The 20,761-nt window shown below is 42.3% G+C and overlaps 1 protein-coding gene across 1 annotated transcript in view; it reads left to right on the top strand.

The window, feature by feature from the left end:
- The window catches only part of FBXW8 (F-box and WD repeat domain containing 8), a gene marked incomplete at its 5' end in the record, with an annotated part of 113,557 nt that overhangs the window by 6,967 nt on the left and 85,829 nt on the right, over nt 1-20,761 (top strand). Inside the window, one exon of the mRNA XM_081113357.1 lies at nt 10,696-10,800. Within this exon, the coding sequence (XP_080969483.1) occupies nt 10,696-10,800 (105 nt within the window). The remainder of the gene's footprint in view (nt 1-10,695; nt 10,801-20,761) is intronic.

Below are 20,761 nucleotides of genomic sequence, written 5' to 3'. Positions count from 1 at the left end.
TTTCTTTCTACCTGTGGCACGTAGTGCAGTACGGACATCTGCATTTGTTGAGTTGAAATAAGAACTGCTGCTTCCTGCCCTGACCAGTTTGGCTCAGTGGATAGAGCGTCGGCCTGTGGACTGAAGGGTCCCAGGTTCGATTCCAGTCAAGGGCATGTACCTTGGTTGCGGGCACATCCCCAGTAGGGGGTGTGCAGGAGACAGCTGATTGATGTTTCTCTCTCATTGATGTTTCTAACTCTCTATCCCTCTCCCTTCCTCTCTGTAAAAAATTAATAAAAAATATATTTAAAAAAATAAAAGAAGATAGCATCAAAATTAAAAAAAAAAAAAAAAAGAACTGCTTCCTATAGCAACCTTATAAAGAGGCTCTATGGGTCTTGGGAACATTCAAAGCATTCTTCAAGATAAGATTTAGGTGCCGAAACCGGTTTGGCTCGGTGGATAGAGCGTCGGCCTGCGGACCGAAGGGTCCCGGGTTCGATTCCGGTCAAGGGCATGTACCTGGGTTGCGGGCACATCCCCGGTGGGAGATGTGCAGGAGGCAGCTGACCGATGTTTCTCTCTCGTCGATGTTTCTAGCTCTCTGTCTCTCTCCCTTCCTCTCTGTCAAAAATCAATAAAATATATTTAAAAAAAAAAAAAAAAAGATAAGATTTAGGTTTTCTGGCCTGATAAAAATTTAATACTACTGGCCAATATTTATTGCTCACTATGCCAATATTTAATTCATCATCAGCCTACATCTGTGTTTTCAACAAATCAATTGGATGACTTAACTTCTGTTTTTAAATTAGAAACAAGGAAACTTCCTAGTGTGAAATGAGAAGACAAATGGAATCAAATGTAAACTCGTGAATTGTACCAGGGAAGATTTTCCTTCCTCTTTGCTATTCTTTGCCTTCCGTTTAAGGCTCAACTTGAATTCTCTCGCCTGTATGAACTTTTCCCTGATCCTTCTAGCCCACAGTTCTCTTCCTTCTCCCTTTCCCTCAACTAAAAGGTTCTGTGGTAAATGCCATTCTTTTTTTTTTTTTTTTCCTTCTATGAGCAGGTGTTTCTACTGAGGCACATTTTTTTTTCTTTTTCATATATATATATTTTTATTGATTTCAGAGGAGAAGGGAGAGGGAGAGAGAGATAGAAACATAAATGATGAGAAAGAATCATTGATTGGCTGCCTCCTGCACACCTCCTACTGGAGATTGAGCCCACGACCCAGGCATGTGTCCTTGACTGGAATCGAACCCAGTACCCTTCAGTCTGCAGGCCGATGCAAAACCAGCTAGGGCTACTGAGGCACATTTTGAAATAGACTCTAGATCCTAGAACAACTTGTAACTTAGGTCATCTCTTTCTTGAAAGCTTCTGCTGCTTAAAGCAGTAAAGCAGTTGGGGCTTCATTCATTTATTCCATAAATATTCACTAAGTGGCTTCTTAGTACCAGGCGCTCCCTGTGGGTACTGAGAATACAACAGTAAACAGGGTGGGGGTGGGGGTGGGGATCTGTACCCTTATAGAGCTTACATTGTAGAGTTGAAGACAGAATGAACAAATAATTGTCAGGTATTAAATGGTCTGGAGAAAAATTAAGCAGGTAGAAAGGATACAGTGTGTATGTGTTTGGGAAGAGCTGTAATTTTAAATAGTTATAGCATTTCACGGAAGAGGAGAGAGCAAGCATTCAGAGATCTGGGAAAGGGATTCTAGGCATAGAACAGTAAGTGCCAAGGTTCTCTGGTGGCCACGCTGGCTTCATGGGCCTGTGCAACCTGTGTGATCACAGAGGGCTCCAGGGTCAGAAGGGGTCTGTGCTTGTTTAATGCGTGAAATTTTTATCATTTTAAACAAGGGGCCCCACATTTTTGTTTCACAATGGTTTCCACAAATTATGTAGCGCATCCTGTTGGTAGGAATATGGTTGGAGAGGTTAGGATCCTGACTTGAGTGATATTTATTTGCATGGAATTAAACTCTGGGTTCCCAAGGTCCCATCTCCCTCTGTCCCGCCATGGAAAAGTCCCGTCTTGTCTTCAGCGAAGCTAGAATTAAGGCCACTGCCCAGAGTCTCTGCTCCATACGAAGGCACCGTCCAGTGCAGCATCCGGCTAGTTTAGCTGTGTTCCCAGTTGTAGTCCATTGCATGTGGGGTCTGCATGGCTATGGGGCCTGCAGCTGCTTAACCCTTTGAGTGCCAATCAATATCCTAGGAACTATGCTAAAATTGCCAAGGCATTTTTGCTGATTTTACAGCAGTTTAGGAAAAAAATTATGAATCGCAAGTAAATGAAGTTACATATTCAAAAACTTAAGGAAACCTTTACTACATTGACATATTTAGCAATATCATCATCACTAATAAAAGCAGACTTAGAACTGGACGCCATTTCGAAGCTTTGATAGCACTTTTGGTGAAAGACAGGAGGAGCGCGATCGTGCTCCCCGGCACTCTAGGGGTTAAGGCCACATGGTGGGCTAGCCCCGGATGAGTGTGGGTCAGGGAGCAAGCAAGAAACAGAAGCACAGGAGCCAACAAGCAAGAGAGTGCGAAGGAGGGCAAGGGGGCAAGAGAGCGAGAACTCTTTGTCTCGGGCTTATAACCAGGAGCTTGATCACCTACCCCTTCAGGATTTCGGGCGCTTGCAGTGGCTCTGCCGCCAGCCAGTTCTCTTTTTCCAGGTTAGACTTACAGGCAAGCACCTTCCCTACATCCCCCGACTTCACGACTTCACTGACGTGTGCCCATCTTCCCCTTTGATCCCTTTCCCCAGTGATTTGCAGGGAATGGGCCCATGGTTCCTTGTGGGGCCCAAAGCTGCAGCTTCCTGAAGCTGCCCAGCTGACCATGCTTACAGTGTCTGACCTTCCGTTTGCTCTCTTCCTATGAATATTAATAACTAGGTAATTAACGATAACATTCAGAAGTATAGAAAAAAGAAAAAAATTCTGTTAATGTCATTGCTCAGAAGCTCCTGCTTTGTGTAAGAAAACACGAATTTTGAGACAAATTTGGGATGTAAATAAATGAATGCCTATTTATCTTGACAGTGTTTCAGCCCCCCCCCCCCCAACCCAATTTTTTTTTCTTTAAAGGAGACACAGGTGAAACTGGAACTCATCCACTCCTGATTGAGATCGTGTGGGTCTTCTCCACTCAGCTTTTGCAGTTTGTGGAAAGTTGAGATAAATTCCTTTAGAAAACAGTCTCCTTTCAGTCACAGATTTAGCAGAAATGTTATTACATATCTATTGTTTGAACTCCAGTTGCTTGTCTCAGTTTCTTAAAACACCACCTAGAGAGAGCTTTAGTGTTCTGTTTGCCCTGGAGATATACATTGGGAACAAAACTGAAGTCCGTTTCTTCACTTTTTACTGATTTGGCTCTTAGTAATTATCCCTTCTTCTACTAAACAAGAGAAGACAGATTGAATTTCTAGCAGTAAGGCACAAAACCAATCCATTTACAGAATTAGTCTTACATTAGCACATAGGAGTACAAATCAGCCTCCCTGGGGATGGATCCATTTGCAATTTCTCTTAGCATTTTTGGAGTAAGTCCAGTAGACTTTGGGAAAATCTAGTATTCACTGACTTTGAATTAACAAAGTAACTTGACCCCTCTGTGTGGTTCTTTTTTTTTTTTTTTGGCTTGGTTGAGAAAGTATTGATTTTTATATCTGTCTATAATTTAGGATTGTGGTTCTCAACTTTTAGTGTGCACGAGGCTCCCTGAGGAAGAGATGCTTGAGTCCACCCTTGGAAATTGGCGGCAGTAGGTCTGAGAGACCGTGGGCATTTTTTTAATGCCACAGATAGTTTTGATGAGTAATACAGGAGAAGAGTCATCAATAGAGGTAGAGAATCAATATCTGAGCCATTAACTAATTAAAAGCCAGATTGTGTGTTACCAAAAAGATGTTTTTCTTTAAATTTGAAAGAATGTTAATATTTTGAATTTATTGCTCTTCTGTATCATAAATTGGGCCCTATATTAATATTTTCAGGGCCTTTAATCTCTTCCTTCTTGGAATATATTTTTTCTTAAATGCCAATTTATCCATTTCCATGTTTTTAAGTCAGTATAGATATAGACTTAATTGATGTGTTCCATAACTTTTTAGATGGCTGTGTGCTTCAGAATAGCCTAGGTGGAAGTCTGATAGTACCTTTTAGTTTACAGAGTATTTCTCTGCACATTAGTAGCAAATAACATTCTTTGCTTATATTTATGAACTGTGGGAAGTATCAAAGCCAGAGCTTAAGACATTATGCTGCAGCTGTTAGGGTGTAGGTGGTTACAGGGCTACAGCCTCTGTCCAGGATGTGGCTCTGGTTTCTTGTCAAATTATGGTTCCTATAAAGAGTTGCATTTTCAACCACAAGGTCAAACATGCTCATAACTCAATCCTTAGTAAGGTGTTTCCCAAGTGACACGTTACTAATAATAACAAAGTGAATGATTTGCTTCACCTTGAAGCTTCTCTAGATTTTTTTGTTTGTGATTTTGGTATAATTCTGCCACTCTGATTTACCTATATTCCATTATGTCTCCTCGAGTAGAGGAGAGGGAAGTAGGTTACCTAATGTTACCAGAATTGTGCATAAGAACCCTTGGGAATGTGTGGAACACAGGCCTATCATGGATTGTGTCTCTCGCTTTGGAAAAGAAAGGTTAGATTTTTTTCTCGAAACAGGCTCTGAGGTGGAGATTTGCATGTAAATGGTCTAGTGGGTTGGCCTTTCTGAGAGGTCTAGGGGCCAGGCTTGTGTATTGTAGGTATTGGTGAGTCACTGGATGTAGACTACCCTCCAGGAGGGGATGCAGTCTTAGATGAAGCATCTTGTTTGGCCAGTGGCAATGCCTAAGAAGGACTCAGCTGCGAGCCAGCAGCAGGCAGCATTCTGGGCATCCTGGGGGGATGAGTGTTGTGGGCCCAGAGAGACAATATGAGTGACCCACTGCAGCATCCACTACAAGAGCCACTGGTAGGCTGTCTTGCCAAAAAGATTCCAAGTGCACAACATGGAACTTCAGCATTTATTCTCCTGACCTTGTGGGTCTCCATATTTTCTTAAGCTGTAGACCTTCCTTTGGTATATTGGTTTCCCTTTTTTTCCTGCCATTCCCCAAAAAGATGTTTTCCTTTTGTTGCTACCCAGTGTAGCAACAGGGTAGGTTGTTTACATAACAGTCTGGGACTTGATCTGTTTGGGATTGACCATCATTTTGGAGTTCTAAGAGCCCAGTGATTTTTTTAAAAAAGTTTCATTTTGTAATGTTGGTATTGACATTAGTTACAATTTTAATCAATGCTTCGAAACAGTTATTGCCTTTCAGAACTTATAAATGACCAAGAACTATCACAACTGGTGCATTAACAGTGAGACGAGCATGGTGTCTCTGTTTATTCGTTGGTGTGGGAGCCATAACACCCCGACTGGTCATTTGTACCCTGGTGGCTGCACCGTTTTTTTTCACTGTGGTATAACCTTTTAAAATTGATGATTCTTTTTAAAATGCCTCCTCAGGAAAGACCTGTTGTATGGACATATTCAGTGTTCAGATTCCTGGATTACTTAGCCTCTGCTATAACATCCCCTTTCCACTGTCACCAACTATTAGCTGCTTATAGTACGACAGGAGAGGCAATTTTCTGTGTAAACAACTAAGTGGTAGGGGAATAGCATGGGATGTGGACCTAATCAACACATATTTGTTGATGGAAAAAGGAGTTGGAGTGTCACTCAAGAAAAGAAAATGGCAATATTAACATCCCATTATTGTGTGCTTAGCCCTGGTACTTACTTGTGCCAAGCCCTTTCCATGTAATATTCTTTTTTTTAAATCCTCACCCGAAGATATATTTTTTTGATTAATTAAATCTCTATTGTTCAGATTATTACAGTTGTTCCTCTTTTTCCCCCCATAACTCCCCTCCACCCAGTTCCCACCCCACCCTCCTCCCTCACTCCCCACCCAGTCCTCATCCATAGGTGCACGATTTTTGTCCAGTCTATTCCCGCATCCCCCTCACCCCTTTCCCCCCGAGAAAAGTCAGTCCACTCCCTTTCTATGCCCCGATTCTATTATAATCACCAGTTCATTCTGTTCATCAGATTATTCACTTGATTTTCAGATTCACTTGTTGATAGATGTGTATTTGTTGTTCATAATTTGTATCTTTACCTTTTTCTTCTTCTTCCTCTTCTTAAAGGATACCTTTCAGCATTTCATATGATACTGGTTTGGTGGTGATGAACTCCTTTAGCTTTTTCTTATCTGTGAAGCTCTTTATCTGACCTTCAATTCTGAATGATAGCTTTGCTGGATAAAGTAATCTTGGTTGTAGGTTCTTGGCATTCATCACTTTGAATATTTCTTGCTACTCCCTTCTGGCCTGCAAAGTTTCTGTTGAGAAATCAGCTGACAGTCGTATGGGTACTCCCTTGTAGGTAACCGACTGTCTTTCTCTTGCTGCTTTTTTTTTTTTTTAAATATATTTTATTGATTTTTTTTACAGAGAGGAAGGGAGAGAGATAGAGAGAGTTAGAAACATCGATGAGAGAGAAACATCGATCAGCTGCCTCCTGCACATCTCCTATTGGGGATGAGCCCGCAACCCAGGTACATGCCCTTGACCGGAATCGAACCTGGGACCTTTCAGTCGCAGGTCGACGCTCTATACACTGAGCCAAACCGGTTTCGGCTCTTGCTGCTTTTAAGATTCTCTCTTTGTCTTTTGCTATTGACATTTTAATTATGATGTGTCTTGGTGTGGTCCTCTTTGGATTCCTTTTGTTTGGGGTTCTCTGCGCTTCCTGGACTTGTAAATCTATTTCTTTCACCAGGTAGGGGAAGTTTTCTGTCATTATTTCTTCAAATAGGTTTTCAATATCTTGCTCTCTCTCTTCTTCTGGCACCCCTATAATTCGGATGTTGGTACACTTGAAGCTGTCCCAGAGGCTCCTTACACTATCTTCATATTTTTGGATTATTTTTTCATTTTGCTTTTCCGGTTGAGTGTTTTTTGCTTCTTCGTATTTCAAATCGTTGACGTGATTCTTGCGATCCTCTAGTCTGCTGTTTGGAGCCTGTATAATATTCTTTATTTCAGTCAGTGTTTGCTTACTTTCTAGTTGGTCCTTTATCACAACCTCGAGGGTCTCATTAGATTTCTTGTAGGTCTCATTAAGTTTATCGGCAGTTTCTAGAAATTCTTGAAAAACCTTAAAGTGTGGTTTTGAATTCTATATCCAGTAGTTTCCTTTCCTCCATTTCTGTCATTTGTGTCCTTTTTCTTGGTCTCTGCATTTTTTATGCTTCCCCGTGTTGATAAAGTGGTTTTCTGTGCTAAGTGTCCTCTAGGGCCCAGTGGTTCAGCCTCCCCAATTACCTGAGGAGGACACTCTTGGTGCACCCCCTTGTGGTCTTTGTGCACAGTCTTGTTGTAGTTAAGCCTTGATTGTTGTAGGTATCATTGGGAGGAATTGACCTCCAGGCCAATTGGCTGTGAGAATCAGCTGTGTCTGCAGTGGGAGAACTTCTGTGCTGGAGACACCCCTCCGGGGCAAGACTTGCTTCAATGGGGCTTTGGTGCTCACTGAGTCTGCCCCCTGAGTGTGTCCTTTATGGTTCCATGGAGCTGCAAACTGGATGGTCCTACTCTGACCTCTGGGTACACTGGCTCCTGAATATCTAGGGAGTTGCTAATCTAGCCTCTGCCTTAGGCTATCCAGCAAAAGCCTCTGTGCAGGGGTTGGGCGGGGCGGGTCCCACGGGATCAACAGGGCGGGGCTAGCGGTTATGGCTGCTCTCAGAGGCCCTGCTTCTCAGTGTTCCAGCAATAGCTGCAAGCCCCTCCGAGAGAAAGCTGCCCTCGAGTTCTGACCGATGCCAGACAGTCCCGCTTCTCCCGTATGAGTCTGGGTCCCTAGAGACTTGCCCGGAACTGGAGCTCAGAGCCTGAGACTCCCTCCCGATTGAAAACGACATCCATGCCCTCAGCCGCCAGCCCGCTCCGTGTGCGCCTCTGTACCTTAGTATTTTACTTCCGCACTGCACCTCCTCTGAGTCTCGGTATGCTTTTCTCTTTCCTTCTAGTTGTAGAATTTCCACTCAGCCAGCCTTCCTGTGGGTCTGGATGATGTCCGTTCCGTCTTTTAGTTGTATTTTTGAAGTGGGTGTTCGAGGCAGCAAACTCCGGTGTTTACCTATGCCACCATCTTAGTTTCTCCACCCTGAAGATATTTTTTTCCATTGATTTTTAGAGAGACTGGAAGGGAGAGGGAGAGACGGTGAGAAACACCAATGTGAGAGAGACATATTGATTGGTTGCCTCCGCATGCCCTGACCAGGGCTTGGAGCCTGCAACCTAGGTTTGAGCCCTTGATAGACTTGAACCTGGGGCCCTTCAGTCTGCAGGCTGACACTCTATCCACTGAGCCAAACTGGCTAGGGCTCATTTTATTCTTAATAACATACCTCTTCGCAGGTAGTTATATCCTGTTTTGCTGATGAGGAAACTGAGGCTCAGATGCATTTAACCTGGTCTCATGGCTAGTCAGGAGGAAGAGCCAGGATTATCAGTTTGAATCTTTGCTCTAAACTTCATGCTGTGCTACATCCCAGAGATCTCGGTGGTTGGGATCAAGGAAGATGATGGCAGGGTTGGGGAATGCTAAGGTAGAGGCACTGTTTTCTAGGATGGAAATAGAAAATTGGTCAACTGAATAGGCAAAAGGGGGAAGGCTGCTGCCACCAGAAGTAAGACTTTTCTGCATCAAAATAACTGAAAACACAGGTGATTTCTCATGCTTCTTCACAGTAGTGTCAAGGCCAGACCCAGTTTATAGTGGGTCCCGAAGGGAACGATGGGAGAAAACAATGCTTGGCACGTCTCAGCAGTGAAAAGCCGAGTTTATGGGTGCAGGCTTTTCTTGGCCTTCATTCTGCTGTGTGAGAATAAGGAACGTTTTTCTCTTGTTCCTTTTATGAGTAGGGAAGGTGGACATCTCCACCTCACTGTAGTCCAATAATCAAAAGAGAAAGCAGGAAGAAGTCCAGGGTTGCAAATGATAGTCTCACGCCTTGTTGTGGCCTCCTCCACTGCCGGTGACTCACTCTAGGGCTGTGTTGAGGAGCCGCAGTCGCATCTGGATTAGAGAACGTGATGCCTCTTTTTCTTGATGAGTGAAGCCAGTTAGTTGTAGGAGGGTTCCTAGCCTGACATTAGACTGATGACTTCTCATTATTTTTTTAGGCAAGGACCCCTTTGTCTTCCAATTACACTGACAGATTTTTTCCCTGTTGTTTTTTTCCCCCTCCTTGTATAGCCAACATTTCTCTCTTGATTTAACATTCTGTTCCTTCTTTACCCACAGAGAACTGTCAACTCTTAACTCTTTTTTCCTCTAGAGATCTTTTTTGGCCTCACACTTAGCCTTGCACTGTTTTTGTAGTTGAATATAATACTTTCTTATGCCCTGGATTATCTTTTAGTCCTGAGACTCCTAGATGAATGGAAAACATGATTCCAGAACAATCTTTACCTTGAATCTTGAAGGGTTTAAATCAGTGCTCACATTCCCTTAAAAATGCTGAGACTATTTTCACTTTTGAGACTTCAGCCTTCTAATAAATAATTGTTATACTTGAGTGATGAATTAATAATTTTTTTGCAACTAGTAAGTCACTGATGTCAGCCAAAGCTTATTAAAGATGAATTTTATTAAGCAAGTTCTGTTGGGACAGAGAGCGTTGCTTTGCCTGGCTTTGCAGAAGCAAACACCAAAGCGAGCTTTGGCAGGTGGATTTGGGAACAGGCAGAGGGTTGCATATGTACACTTGGTTTTCTTTTCTGTTTCACACTCATATTTCTTTGTGCTACTAGGATCGTCATGACAGCCTTATCTCTCAAATAAAGCCTGTTACCTCATCCCTAATTGCTTATCCAAAGGCAGGCGAGCTCTAATTTCTCCGCATTAATAAATGACACCGAAGAAGAACTGCTTTGTTTGCACTGGCTCACGCAGGTTAACCAGTGTGAGCCCCTGAGTGCATTAGGAAACCTCGTGCTTCTCCCGCGGCCAAGGCGGGCTGGTGTTCACCTCGCTCTAGGGCAGCATTTCATTTATTTACTTTTTGCTCATGTTCACGGCCCTATTCCCCTTTCCTGATGAAAACACTTGAGTGACCTAGGTCAGCATTTCTCCTTTGGCTCCGGGGTCCTCCCCTCAAGTTGGGCGGGGGGGAAGGGGGTTGGTAGCAGTTGTCCTAAGAGGACCGATGGCTGACCTGGTTTCATGGCTCACTCTTGGCTGCCTGCTGCTTACCTTTCCTTAGAGACCAAGAGGCTTTCCACAGGCCTATGCACAGATACCAGTGATACACCAGCCTGTAAGATGGCACCTGCTTCTCCTTTTGAAGCATAATGGGAAATGGTCTTGTGGATTTCATACGTGAATATGAGGATAGACTTGTGGGGGTGTAGAGAATTGAGAATGGTTGTCAAGTTCGGAGTTAGTTCTATGACTGAGCTCTGCTGAATAGTGACAACCCTTGACTCCCCTGGGAAACACCATCATCTCTCTTGTCGCCACCTAAGAATATCTCTGGTAATTTAAAGGGCCTGCAAATATGAGCATTTTAAAATCTCAGAATTGTAAGCTTATTGCCTTTCTCCTTTTCTTCTCAGAATGAAATGGACGATGTGCCCTTCTTTGATATCCAACTGCCTTATGAATTGGCAATCAATATATTTCAGTATCTGGACAGGAAAGACCTGGGAAGGTGTGCACAGGTAAGCTGTCATTAACCGATATTGAAGATCTACCTAAATATGTAATTAAAGTATAGGAAGCTCCTCCATAACAGAAATTTACTTAACAGAATGACCAGCAAGAATTAATGAATTGGGTAGCATCTTAATGTGAAGAAAAGCAACCTTAAACTTAAGGAATTGTGTTTGACATTGTTACTTGGTGTTTATCTTTTTGTTACCATCTGCTCCAGAGCTCTGTTCCCCCTGCAGTCTGAGTTATGGCTGACCTGTGGCTGTGTGCTCAAGGCTGACAACTCTGTACGCCGTCTTTATTGAGCTAGCCTGAGCTGTTAATGTCTTCACTGTTTTTAATGCAAAGATGCCAGCCCTTGGTTTAATCAAGCCAAGTCGTTAGGTTGGGAGCTGAGGGTCAACCTGGGGACAAAACAGTGAAGTCATGTTTTAGGCATAGAGTCCAGATTACTCTTTAAACACCAGAACCCACTCAGTGAGGTGTGAGGCCTGTGAGACCTGAGACCCACCAAGGGAATTGCAGGTCAATGACACCCATCTCATGCTTACTCTGGAGCATACATTCATGGAGTGGGATGGTGGGAGATATCGTCTGGGCCAAACTTTATTGTGCACACGAATCACAGGGGATCTTGATAAAATGCAAATTTGGGTTCAGGAGGTCCAGGGTGGGACCCAGTAGTCTGTGTTTCTAACCAAGTGATGCCAGTGTGCCTTTGGCATGTTTTGAGGCAAGGGTATCTTTTTGGTGAAGAGCGTGTCATTTATCACAAGTTAAATGTGTATATGATTGCTGGCTTTTCATGGACACTGTGATACCCGTTGTCTATAAATGCCAAATAAATAACTTTCTTAGTGGTTACCACCCTCCCCCCCCAACCCCACCCCCGGTTTCTATAATGTATTTTACACAAGTGTCTATACCTTTAAGAGAAAGGGTTTGGTAAGATTGAGTGGTAGGAGAAACATACACTAAAATCCAAAGCCCCACCAAGAATGTAAAGTTAAAAATATTAAGGCAGTTTGAGAGTGGTGAAAACTGTAGCCAAATTGAGACTCTGGTGCTTGCTATTTCTATGGCTGTTGAATGAAATCACATAAAATTTATAGAGTTTCTGCTTTTACACTATTTTTTTATGAAGCATTTTGCTTAATCAAAATTACAGAGCAGGGCAAAAGTAGGTTTACAGTTTGTATGGAAAAATAATACAATAATTAACAAATAATAATACAAGAATAAACTCTGTGTTTCATGTATGCACAACTGTAAACCTACTTTTGCCCTACCCTGTATTTTTCTACTTAAATAGGTAATTGAAAAAGTCTTCAGTATTCCTGATTGCCACAGTATTGCTTCATTGGGGGTGTTAGCGAGTCTTTTTTGATGCAGAGTGTGGAAATCTTTGGGAAATTATGGAAGAAATTATTCAAATTTAAAATGCGCTAAATGAAAATGTACTGAAGTGTAAACCACGCTCAGAGCCTATCGGTTACATTAAGTAAGAGTGCCCGCATTGTCTTCCTCTTTCCCCTGGCAGACTGGGTTTGTTATATTCTAACTTTACACGCTGGCCCTGTTCCCAAGAGTTGAAAACAAGGGTGCAGCTGAGCGAGTCCAGCCCCTGGATGTCAGCCTGATAGCGTGAGCGGAGTCTTGGAATAGCGTCTAATAGCGAGCTGCTTTCCACAAAGTCAGCATTCGATGATACCATCTCATTCTTGATAGGAGCTGCTGTTTAAGGAATCTTTTCTTTTAACATTGCTTTTTGCTCTCCTGCTTTGTAGAGGGCCATGTGGCTTTCACATCTGCTGCTGGTTTTCTCATCCAAAGAGTTTATCAGTGAAAGATAGGATCTAGTTAGTGGAAGAAGAGATCCCCCTTTTGCTACAATGGGGCTGCATTTCAGGGGAGATCGGTTATGCTGGTGAGCTTATTCTGCAGGTGTGAACAGTTTAATTCGCAACACAGTGGTCCAATTGTCCACCAGAATTCTTCTCTCTTTGGCCAGTTGGATTTGTATTATTGTTGCTTTTCAGCCTCATTTTTAGAGCACATGTATAAGAGTAGAAACTATTTTAAACGGAACCCCTAAAGTGGCTCTGATGTGAAGCCAGAACTTTTTCCATAGAGCTGTTGCATGAAGATGGCCATGGGTAGCCAGTAATTTGTAGAATTGGCTTTGTTTTTTTGAAGAATTAAAATAAAACCACGAAGTAATAAAAATAAGTAGCATTTTTATTTGTTTCGTGTGGTGTTTTTATTTTTGAAACAGGGAAGAAGTCCTTCTGTTGAATGGACTGTCCTGCTGCTTTATGACTTTATTTTAGAGGGGCTCACTCTCTGTCTCACTCTGTCTCATTCTCTGAATGTAGCCACCTTGGGACTGTAGTGAAATTGGGCCAGCTACGTGGAATTGGCACCATGAACTATATGTGTGCCCTTGGAGAAAACCTGTTTGCTTAGATCTTTATGCCAAATTGGTAACTGACTCACAGTAAGGAACCCTGATTGGGGAGGACTTTGGAGATTTAATTATGCCACAGACTATGCTGGAAAACGGATTTTGCTCTGACTTTGTCTCCTTTCTGCATCCCCTCTCTTTTTCTGCTTTGTGAGCTCACTCAAACCTAAAGTCCTACTACGTTAGTGATTCCTGTGTACTTTCAGTGCTGACCTCTCCAGCTCCATGCTAGCAATAGTCATCCCTCGAGGGACTTAGCGTCTCTGCGGGAGTGTATCATGCTGAAATATCTCAAACAGTAAGCAAAGTTATGCATTGGGCAATTCATTGAACAGCTTTATTATCTTGCTGTTTATAATTTTATGTTCATTTTATTGTGTGTGCCCACAGGATTCCTGGCACTTTAAAGTATAATATTTTTGAATGCATAACAATTACAAAATTGTCGATTTCAAAACTACAAAAAATGATTTGGTTTTTATGAGAAGTAAAAGTGTGCTCTTATTTATGGCATGAATAATTCTGAGGAGTAAAGGTTTGTAGGATGTTTATCAACATTATTTAAAAAAACTTAAAATAATTATAAATTCACAGGGAGATGCAAAAAATAATAGAGAGGTCCCGTGTACCCTCTCCCCGGGTTTTTCCATTGGAGGAACAGTATCGAAACCAGGAAATTGGTGTTGGTGCAGTCCACAGAGCTTATTCACATTTCACCCATTTTCCATGCACTTATTTGTGTATTTAGTTCTGTGCAATTTTATCACAGGTGTAGATTGACCACAGTGAAGATACAGCACATTCATCAACAAGGCACACTCACCTCATTCCTCGCCCCATTTCTAACCCCTAGAAACTGTTAATCTGTTCTCCATATCTATGATTCTGTCTTTTTTAATATTCATTTTTAATATATATTTTAGTTAGTTGTTTTCCTGTTGTATAATTTTAGAAGTTTAGCTGGTAGGTAATAATGTCATGTTTTTCAAGCAAAATGTGGAAAATTGTGCATAAAGAAAGCAATAATGAAAAAGCAAGATGCGGAGGTTAAAAAACTTAAGATTTATGATAAAATTGGTGAGCAAGAAATAGGTGTTATCAAAATAAATAATTGTGGAACTAAAACCAGTATATTAGATAATGATATTTTAAGTTTCAAGGAAAATGTGATCTTACAATCTTCCCAGATGTCCAAATAGGAAAAACTAAAAGCTGAGGTTTTATAGGTAAAGATCTTAATGAAGTCTTTAAAAGTTGGGAATCCATAGCTAAGTGCAACTAAATTGATTTTCATAGCAGAAATGATTCTGAAGACCTGTCGTTGCTGGCAGGGGTCCCTTAGTTCTTAAGTTTCACTTTGCGACCAGACTTCTCTCTCAAGGAAATATGTGCAAGCCTGAGACCCCAGCACCTTCAGGAGTTGCCTGTTAAGTCACCAGGTTGCAGTGGCTGCCTCCTTTAAAGAGGGGTTATGGAAAATCGAAGAACTCTAGAAGAAAAAGTAGGGAGCTCGATGAAATAAGAATGGCAAAGTAGTATTGATAATTGTTTCAACTGATGGGTTCTTGGGAGTTCTTTATATTGTTCACTTTACTTTTAAAAAATTATATGTTTTTATTGATTTTTAGAGAGAGAGGAAGGGAGAGGGATAGAGAGATAGAAACATTGATGATAAAGAAACTTCATCTATCGGCTACACACCCCCTACTGGGGACAGAGACCCCAACCTGGGCAGTATCCTACCAGAAGCAAACTAGTGATCTCTTGATTTCTAGGTTGAAGCTCAACCACTGAGCCATGCCATCTGGGCACTGTTCACTCTACTTTTGTGTTGAAGTTTTTCATATTAAAAAGTTTAAAAGAAAAACAAGCAAAAGCAAGAGATTGTTTTTGAATAAGAAAATTGGAGCCTCCTTAAGTTAGCACATGCCAGAAGCTAACCTTTGAAAATACAAGCAATCTAGTTTTTTAAAGCGTTGAAAAAAAAGAAAAAAGTTGGACTTACTCTTCTCATTCAGTTGTTTACAGTGTGCCTACTATGTGCTATGTACTGTTCTAGACACACAGAAAACAAATAGCAAATGGCAGACATAAATGGCATTAAATGTAAATGGACTGCATGGAACAGAGTGCGGAATCTCAGAGGGATGGTGGGGGAGGGTGGGTAGGTGGGAGGTAATCAACCAAAGACCTTGAATGAATATATGCATAATGCATGGACACAGACAGTAAGGTGCTGAAGGCCTGGGGCGAGGGGAGGAGCTGGGGGGAGGATAGGGGTAGGCTGAAGGGGCTCAGTGGGGGGAAAATGGAAATGGACTAAGTTCTCTAGACAGTGAGTACAGCGGTGAACAAAACATAAGAAAAACTGTCTTTCAGAAAGCTTACATTTTATAGGATAAGTACAGTGGAGAAAAATCTTACAGCAGAGGTGATGCTTGGGTTCACTTTTTAAAAAAATATATTTTTATTGATTTCAGACAGGAAAGGCAAGGGAGAGACAGAAACATCAATGATGAGAAAGAATCATCGATTAGCTGCCTCTTGCATGTCCCCTATCGGGGATCGAGCCCACAACCCAGGCATGTGCCCTGACTGGGAATAGAATCCATGACCTCCTGGTTGATAGGTTGACGCTCAACCACTGAACCACACCGGCCTGGCTTGGGTTCACTTTTAATGGCCTGGGAAAACTTCACAGAGAAGGTGACCTTTGAGCAAAGACCTGAAGCGGGGAAGAAAGAAGCTATGCAGGTCTCCACCCAGGAGACTAGCCAGTGCAGAACCTTGAGATGAGCACACCTGCTGTATTTAAGGAACAGCAGGTGAGCTCATGTCAGGTCACAGTGCCTAGGTTGTGGAAGGATGATTAATGTCCCCCCGAAGCTGTTCATCTCCTAATCCCAGAACCTGTGAAAATGTTACTTTTATGGTAAAGGACCTTTGCAGTTGTTAGTTAAGCATCTTCCGATGGGGTGATTATCCAAGTAGGTTCAATGTAGTGACAGAGCTCCTTATAAGAGGGTGGAGAGGAGAGAAGATGCTGTGCTGCTGGTTTTGAAAATGGAGGAAGGGCCCTAGCTGGTTTGGCTCAGTGGATAGAGGTTTGGCCTGTGGACTGAAGAGTCCCGGGTTCGATTCCAGTCAAGGGGACGTGCCTGGGTTGCAGGCTTGATTCCCAGTAGGGGGTGTGCAGGTGGCAGGAGCTGGTCAATGATTCTCTCTCATCATTGATGTTTCTACCTTCCCTCTCCCTTCCTCTCTGAAATCAATAACCATATATATATATATATATATATGTATATATATATATATATATATATATATATATATATATATATATATATATAAAAAGAAAGAAAATGGAGGAAGGGACCATAAGCCAAGGAATGCAGGTATCCTTTAGAAGCTGGAAAAGCTAAGGAAACAGATTCCCCCCTTAAGCCTTTTAGAGGAGACAGAGACAACAGCTTGTCCCACTTATTGATGCATTCCTCGGTTGCTTCTTGTATGTGCCCCAACTGGAGTTCGAACCTGCAACGTTGGCCTATTAGGACGATGTTCTAACTAACTAGCTACCCTGCCAGGATTAACACCTTGATTTTAGACTTCTGGCCTCCAGAACTGTAAGATAAATTTGTATTGTTTTAACCACTCAGTTTGTGGTAATTGGTTAGAGCAAGAAACTAATATGGGGGCATAGTGAGCAGATGGGGCTAAGAGAAGGAGAGATGGTTGGAATGTGAAAGGCACTTAATCCATTAATAGAACTTGAACTTTTATTTTGAATGAGATGGGAAGTCATTGAAGTGTTTTGAGCAGAGGAGTGACTAAGTCAGACTTACATTTGAAAAGGGATCATTTTGGCTGATATGTAGAGAATAGGCTATAGTGTGACATGGATGCCAGCAAGGAGAAGGTTAGAAGGTTATCAAAATAATCCAGATGAGAGAAGATGGTGTTATGGACCATGACATACCAGCAGAAGTAGGTGGAGTCAGGGTTTGATAATGGTCTGGTGTGGGGAGAGGTGGAGGAGTCAACAGAAACTCCCAGGTGTTTGGCCTGATCAGCTGATGGTTGAGGTGGCCCTCACTAACAAGGAAAAAGTGGGATGTGCAAGTTGGGGGAAGGTCAGTAGTTGGGTGGATGTGAGGCTGGAGGTGAGTTCTGGGTTCAGCTTTGGCTGGAAACCTAAATTTGGAAGCTGTCAGCACATTGATGGTGTTCAAAGCCTGGAAACTGGATGAGCTCATCAGGGCAGTAAGAGTAGATAGAGGAAGGGGTTCAGGGATTGAGTCTGGTGATCAGGGCAAGGGGATGAGGAGACTGAGGGGCATTACCTGTGAGGCAGGAAGAAAACCCAGAGTGCATAGTGCCCTGGAAGCAAGGGATGAAAGTTTTCAAATGGGAGAAAGTGATCAAAGGCATTAAGCGCTCCTGTTAGTCAAGTAAGAGGAGGACTGAGAGATGCCCATTGGATTTAGCAACTTGGAACTCACTGGTGACCTTGACCAGAACCAGTGGCACAGGGAGGGCAAAAGTGAGTGGGTTTAAGAGTGAGCGGGAAGAAAGGAAATTGAGATGAGTCTGTTCCTCCTCAAGCAGACTTCATCCATGAAAGTGTGACCAGAACAATGACACTTTCCCCCTGTTGTGGGCCTCACTGGTAACCCTAATCCAGGCAGAGTTAATAAAGCTAATTTTTGAGCCAAGGGTCGTTTTTTCTTTTTCTTTTGTAATGTACAATTCACAGTGGTGCTATAAAGCAAAATGCTGGAGACACTTTTATTAGCAAATTCTTGCAGCTGAGGCTCACTCAGTGGGGCTTTTACTGGGCAGAGCCGTTCCAGTCCTGGTGTACTAAAAAAAGCCCATTAGGCCTTTGGAAAATTTAGGCTTGTAAACTTGCTAGGTTTAATATAACTTAAGAAATCCAACAATTAGATTTCATCTGGGTGAGACTCTTTAAAATTTACTTGTGAAAATTTTACTAGGTCTTTTTCTTGTTGATATTTCCCCTCCAGGATGAAAAGAAATTCTTAAAGCCTGTAATTCTTCTTTAAAAGAAGAAAAAAAGACACCCTCCTTTTCCAGTTTGCACATTTCTGTGTTTAATACCTAAGTGTAGGCACAGTCCTGATCCCTTTTTGGAAGTAATTCTCACCTTTAGCTTTTATAAATCCCTCAAAGAGATTTATTGTTTGTTATCCAAGATTTAAACTTTATCCTGAATATCATTTTCTACAGAATAAGCCCTGTGATCTAGGGTTAGTAAGTGGGGATGGTGCACCGAAACATCTACTTTTTGTTCTCAGTTTTTCATCTCATAATGCTGTTGTACAAATTTCAGGTTGTGTTATTTAAAACGACCTGATATTTTCTTTGAAGCTGATAATACAAATCTGTTTTCAGCTTCCAAAGTTTTTAAGGTCTGATATATTTGAGACTTCTTGAAAATCTCTGAAAAGTTTCTCCATTTTTAAAATTAATTGTTATTGTTTTTTAATCCTCACATGAGGTTATTTTTTTCCATTGATTTCTAGAGAGAGTAGAAGGGGTGGGGGGAGAAATATCAACGTGAGAGAGACACATCGATTGGTTGCCTCCCACACTCACCCCTATTGGGGGCTGGGGAACCTGCAATTGAGGTACGTGCTCTTGACTGGGAATCGAACCTGCAACCCTTCATTCCACAGGCTGACACTCTAACCACTTAGCAAACCAGCCAGGGCAAGTTTCTTCATTTTAAAGTGGCTGAAGTTGTACAGTTTAGTTCCTAATGAAAACTTACCCAGAATGTTTAATTTCATTGGAATCTTCCAGTTTGTAATCTCTGAGCACTGATTTGGATTCTCCTCAAATGCTGATGATTCAGTTGCTCTACCTAACCATGCAGCCTTGTAGCTAATTTTTGGACTACAGAATTACAGAGATTGCCCCTATTTGGGGCCAGTCTTGTCATACAACCTGACTAAGGGCAGACACCAAAACCTTTCCCTCTGGTTCATGAGAAGTCACTGGTAGAAAGGTATCAGTTTGGCAGGTTGAGGTGGAAAGTGGATGAGAATTGCTAGTCTTAGTGCCCAGCATGTAGTTAGCACCCAAAACATCTTAATCGATGGACCAGTAACCCATTTCAGTGTTTTTTAAGGTGTCTTCTAAGGAGCTCTAAGAAGTGTTCAGGAACCAAGTAAGCTTGGGCGACTGCAGCTTCTGTCTCCTTGGAGACATGCAACACATGTCCGCGTATTAAAGTGACATATTAACACCCCGAGGAGCAGCTGTTCTGCTGAGCCTGCTTTGGGAAATGCCAGTCTGTGTAATGAAGTCATGACTGACATTTATGCGATCTCTTAGCAACTCTGAGTCTTTTGTCCAATAGTTGCATTTCATAATTTACTTAATTTTATATTTTATAATTTTTACAAAACAGGCTTGTGTATTCCAAGGATCAGAGTAAACTGCCCTGTGGTTGGTTAGCACTGTCTGCCTTTGAGAACCCATGCGGGTCTCTGAATGTTGGCCTTTACTTCATACTCACTGAACCCTGAATTCCAGGGGTCTGTTAGGGACATACTCTGCTCTGGAGCTATCTGAGAAGTGGCCTGGCTCCATCACAGCTGATGTTGGTCGGTCTCTCTGCGCTTCATGATTGCCTAGTGCTGAGACTCACTCTGGCACAGACAGATGGACAGACACCACCCAGTTCATGGATAGGCTCAGCTGTGGACGAGACATGCCAAAAATAAAACCGCCGTGTTCTGTCTAGTGAAAACTGGAACTCCAGTGTTATTGACTCATTATCCTGTTCTTTATTGCCTGATCACTTGTGATCAGATGAGGGTTTGTTTCCCTGACGCCGTTATGGCGAGGATGGAGAAGTGTGGGATGACAGTGTGGTTAAGTGGATTTGTAACTGATGCTGTGGCCAGGCCCAGGGTGGGCTGCTTAATGGATCCATGTCTGCTTGGGGGGAGTGCTACAGTGGTTTGCCACAGGCTCTGTCCTCAGTCCCATCCTGGTTAACTTTTTTTGTTGTTTTTTTTAAATAATTAAGACATGAAGTCCCACAGACCATATTTTGCAGATGATCTATGTATGGGAGAAGTAGCTAATGCAGAGGATGACAGAATTGAGATGCAAAGATGATATAAATGCTGGGTGGAGGTTTGTGTGCAATGAGCTGAGATTTAAAATGGGTAGAAAGTTTATTGAGCTAATAATTTACACTTAAAAATATTGTGGAGTTCTAGCCTGTTTGGCTCAGTGGATAGAGTGTCAGCCTGTGGACTGATGAGTCCGGATTTGATTCTGGTCAAGGGCATGTACCTGGGTTGCAAGCTCAATCCCAGCCCCGGTCAGGGCGTGTGTGGGAAGCAACCAGTCAATGTGTGTCTCTCACGTCAATGTTTCTCTGTCTTTCCCCTTCCCTTCTACTCTCTAAAAATCAATGGAAAAATATCCTGAGGTGAGGATTGACAAAATAAAATAAATATTGTGGA

Source organism: Myotis nattereri (assembly GCF_964212035.1).
Source record: "Myotis nattereri genome assembly, chromosome: 19".
NCBI classification, from domain to species: domain Eukaryota; kingdom Metazoa; phylum Chordata; class Mammalia; order Chiroptera; family Vespertilionidae; genus Myotis; species Myotis nattereri.
The sequence above is the reverse complement of the archived record's forward strand: the minus strand, read 5'-3'. Positions and strand labels throughout refer to the sequence as shown.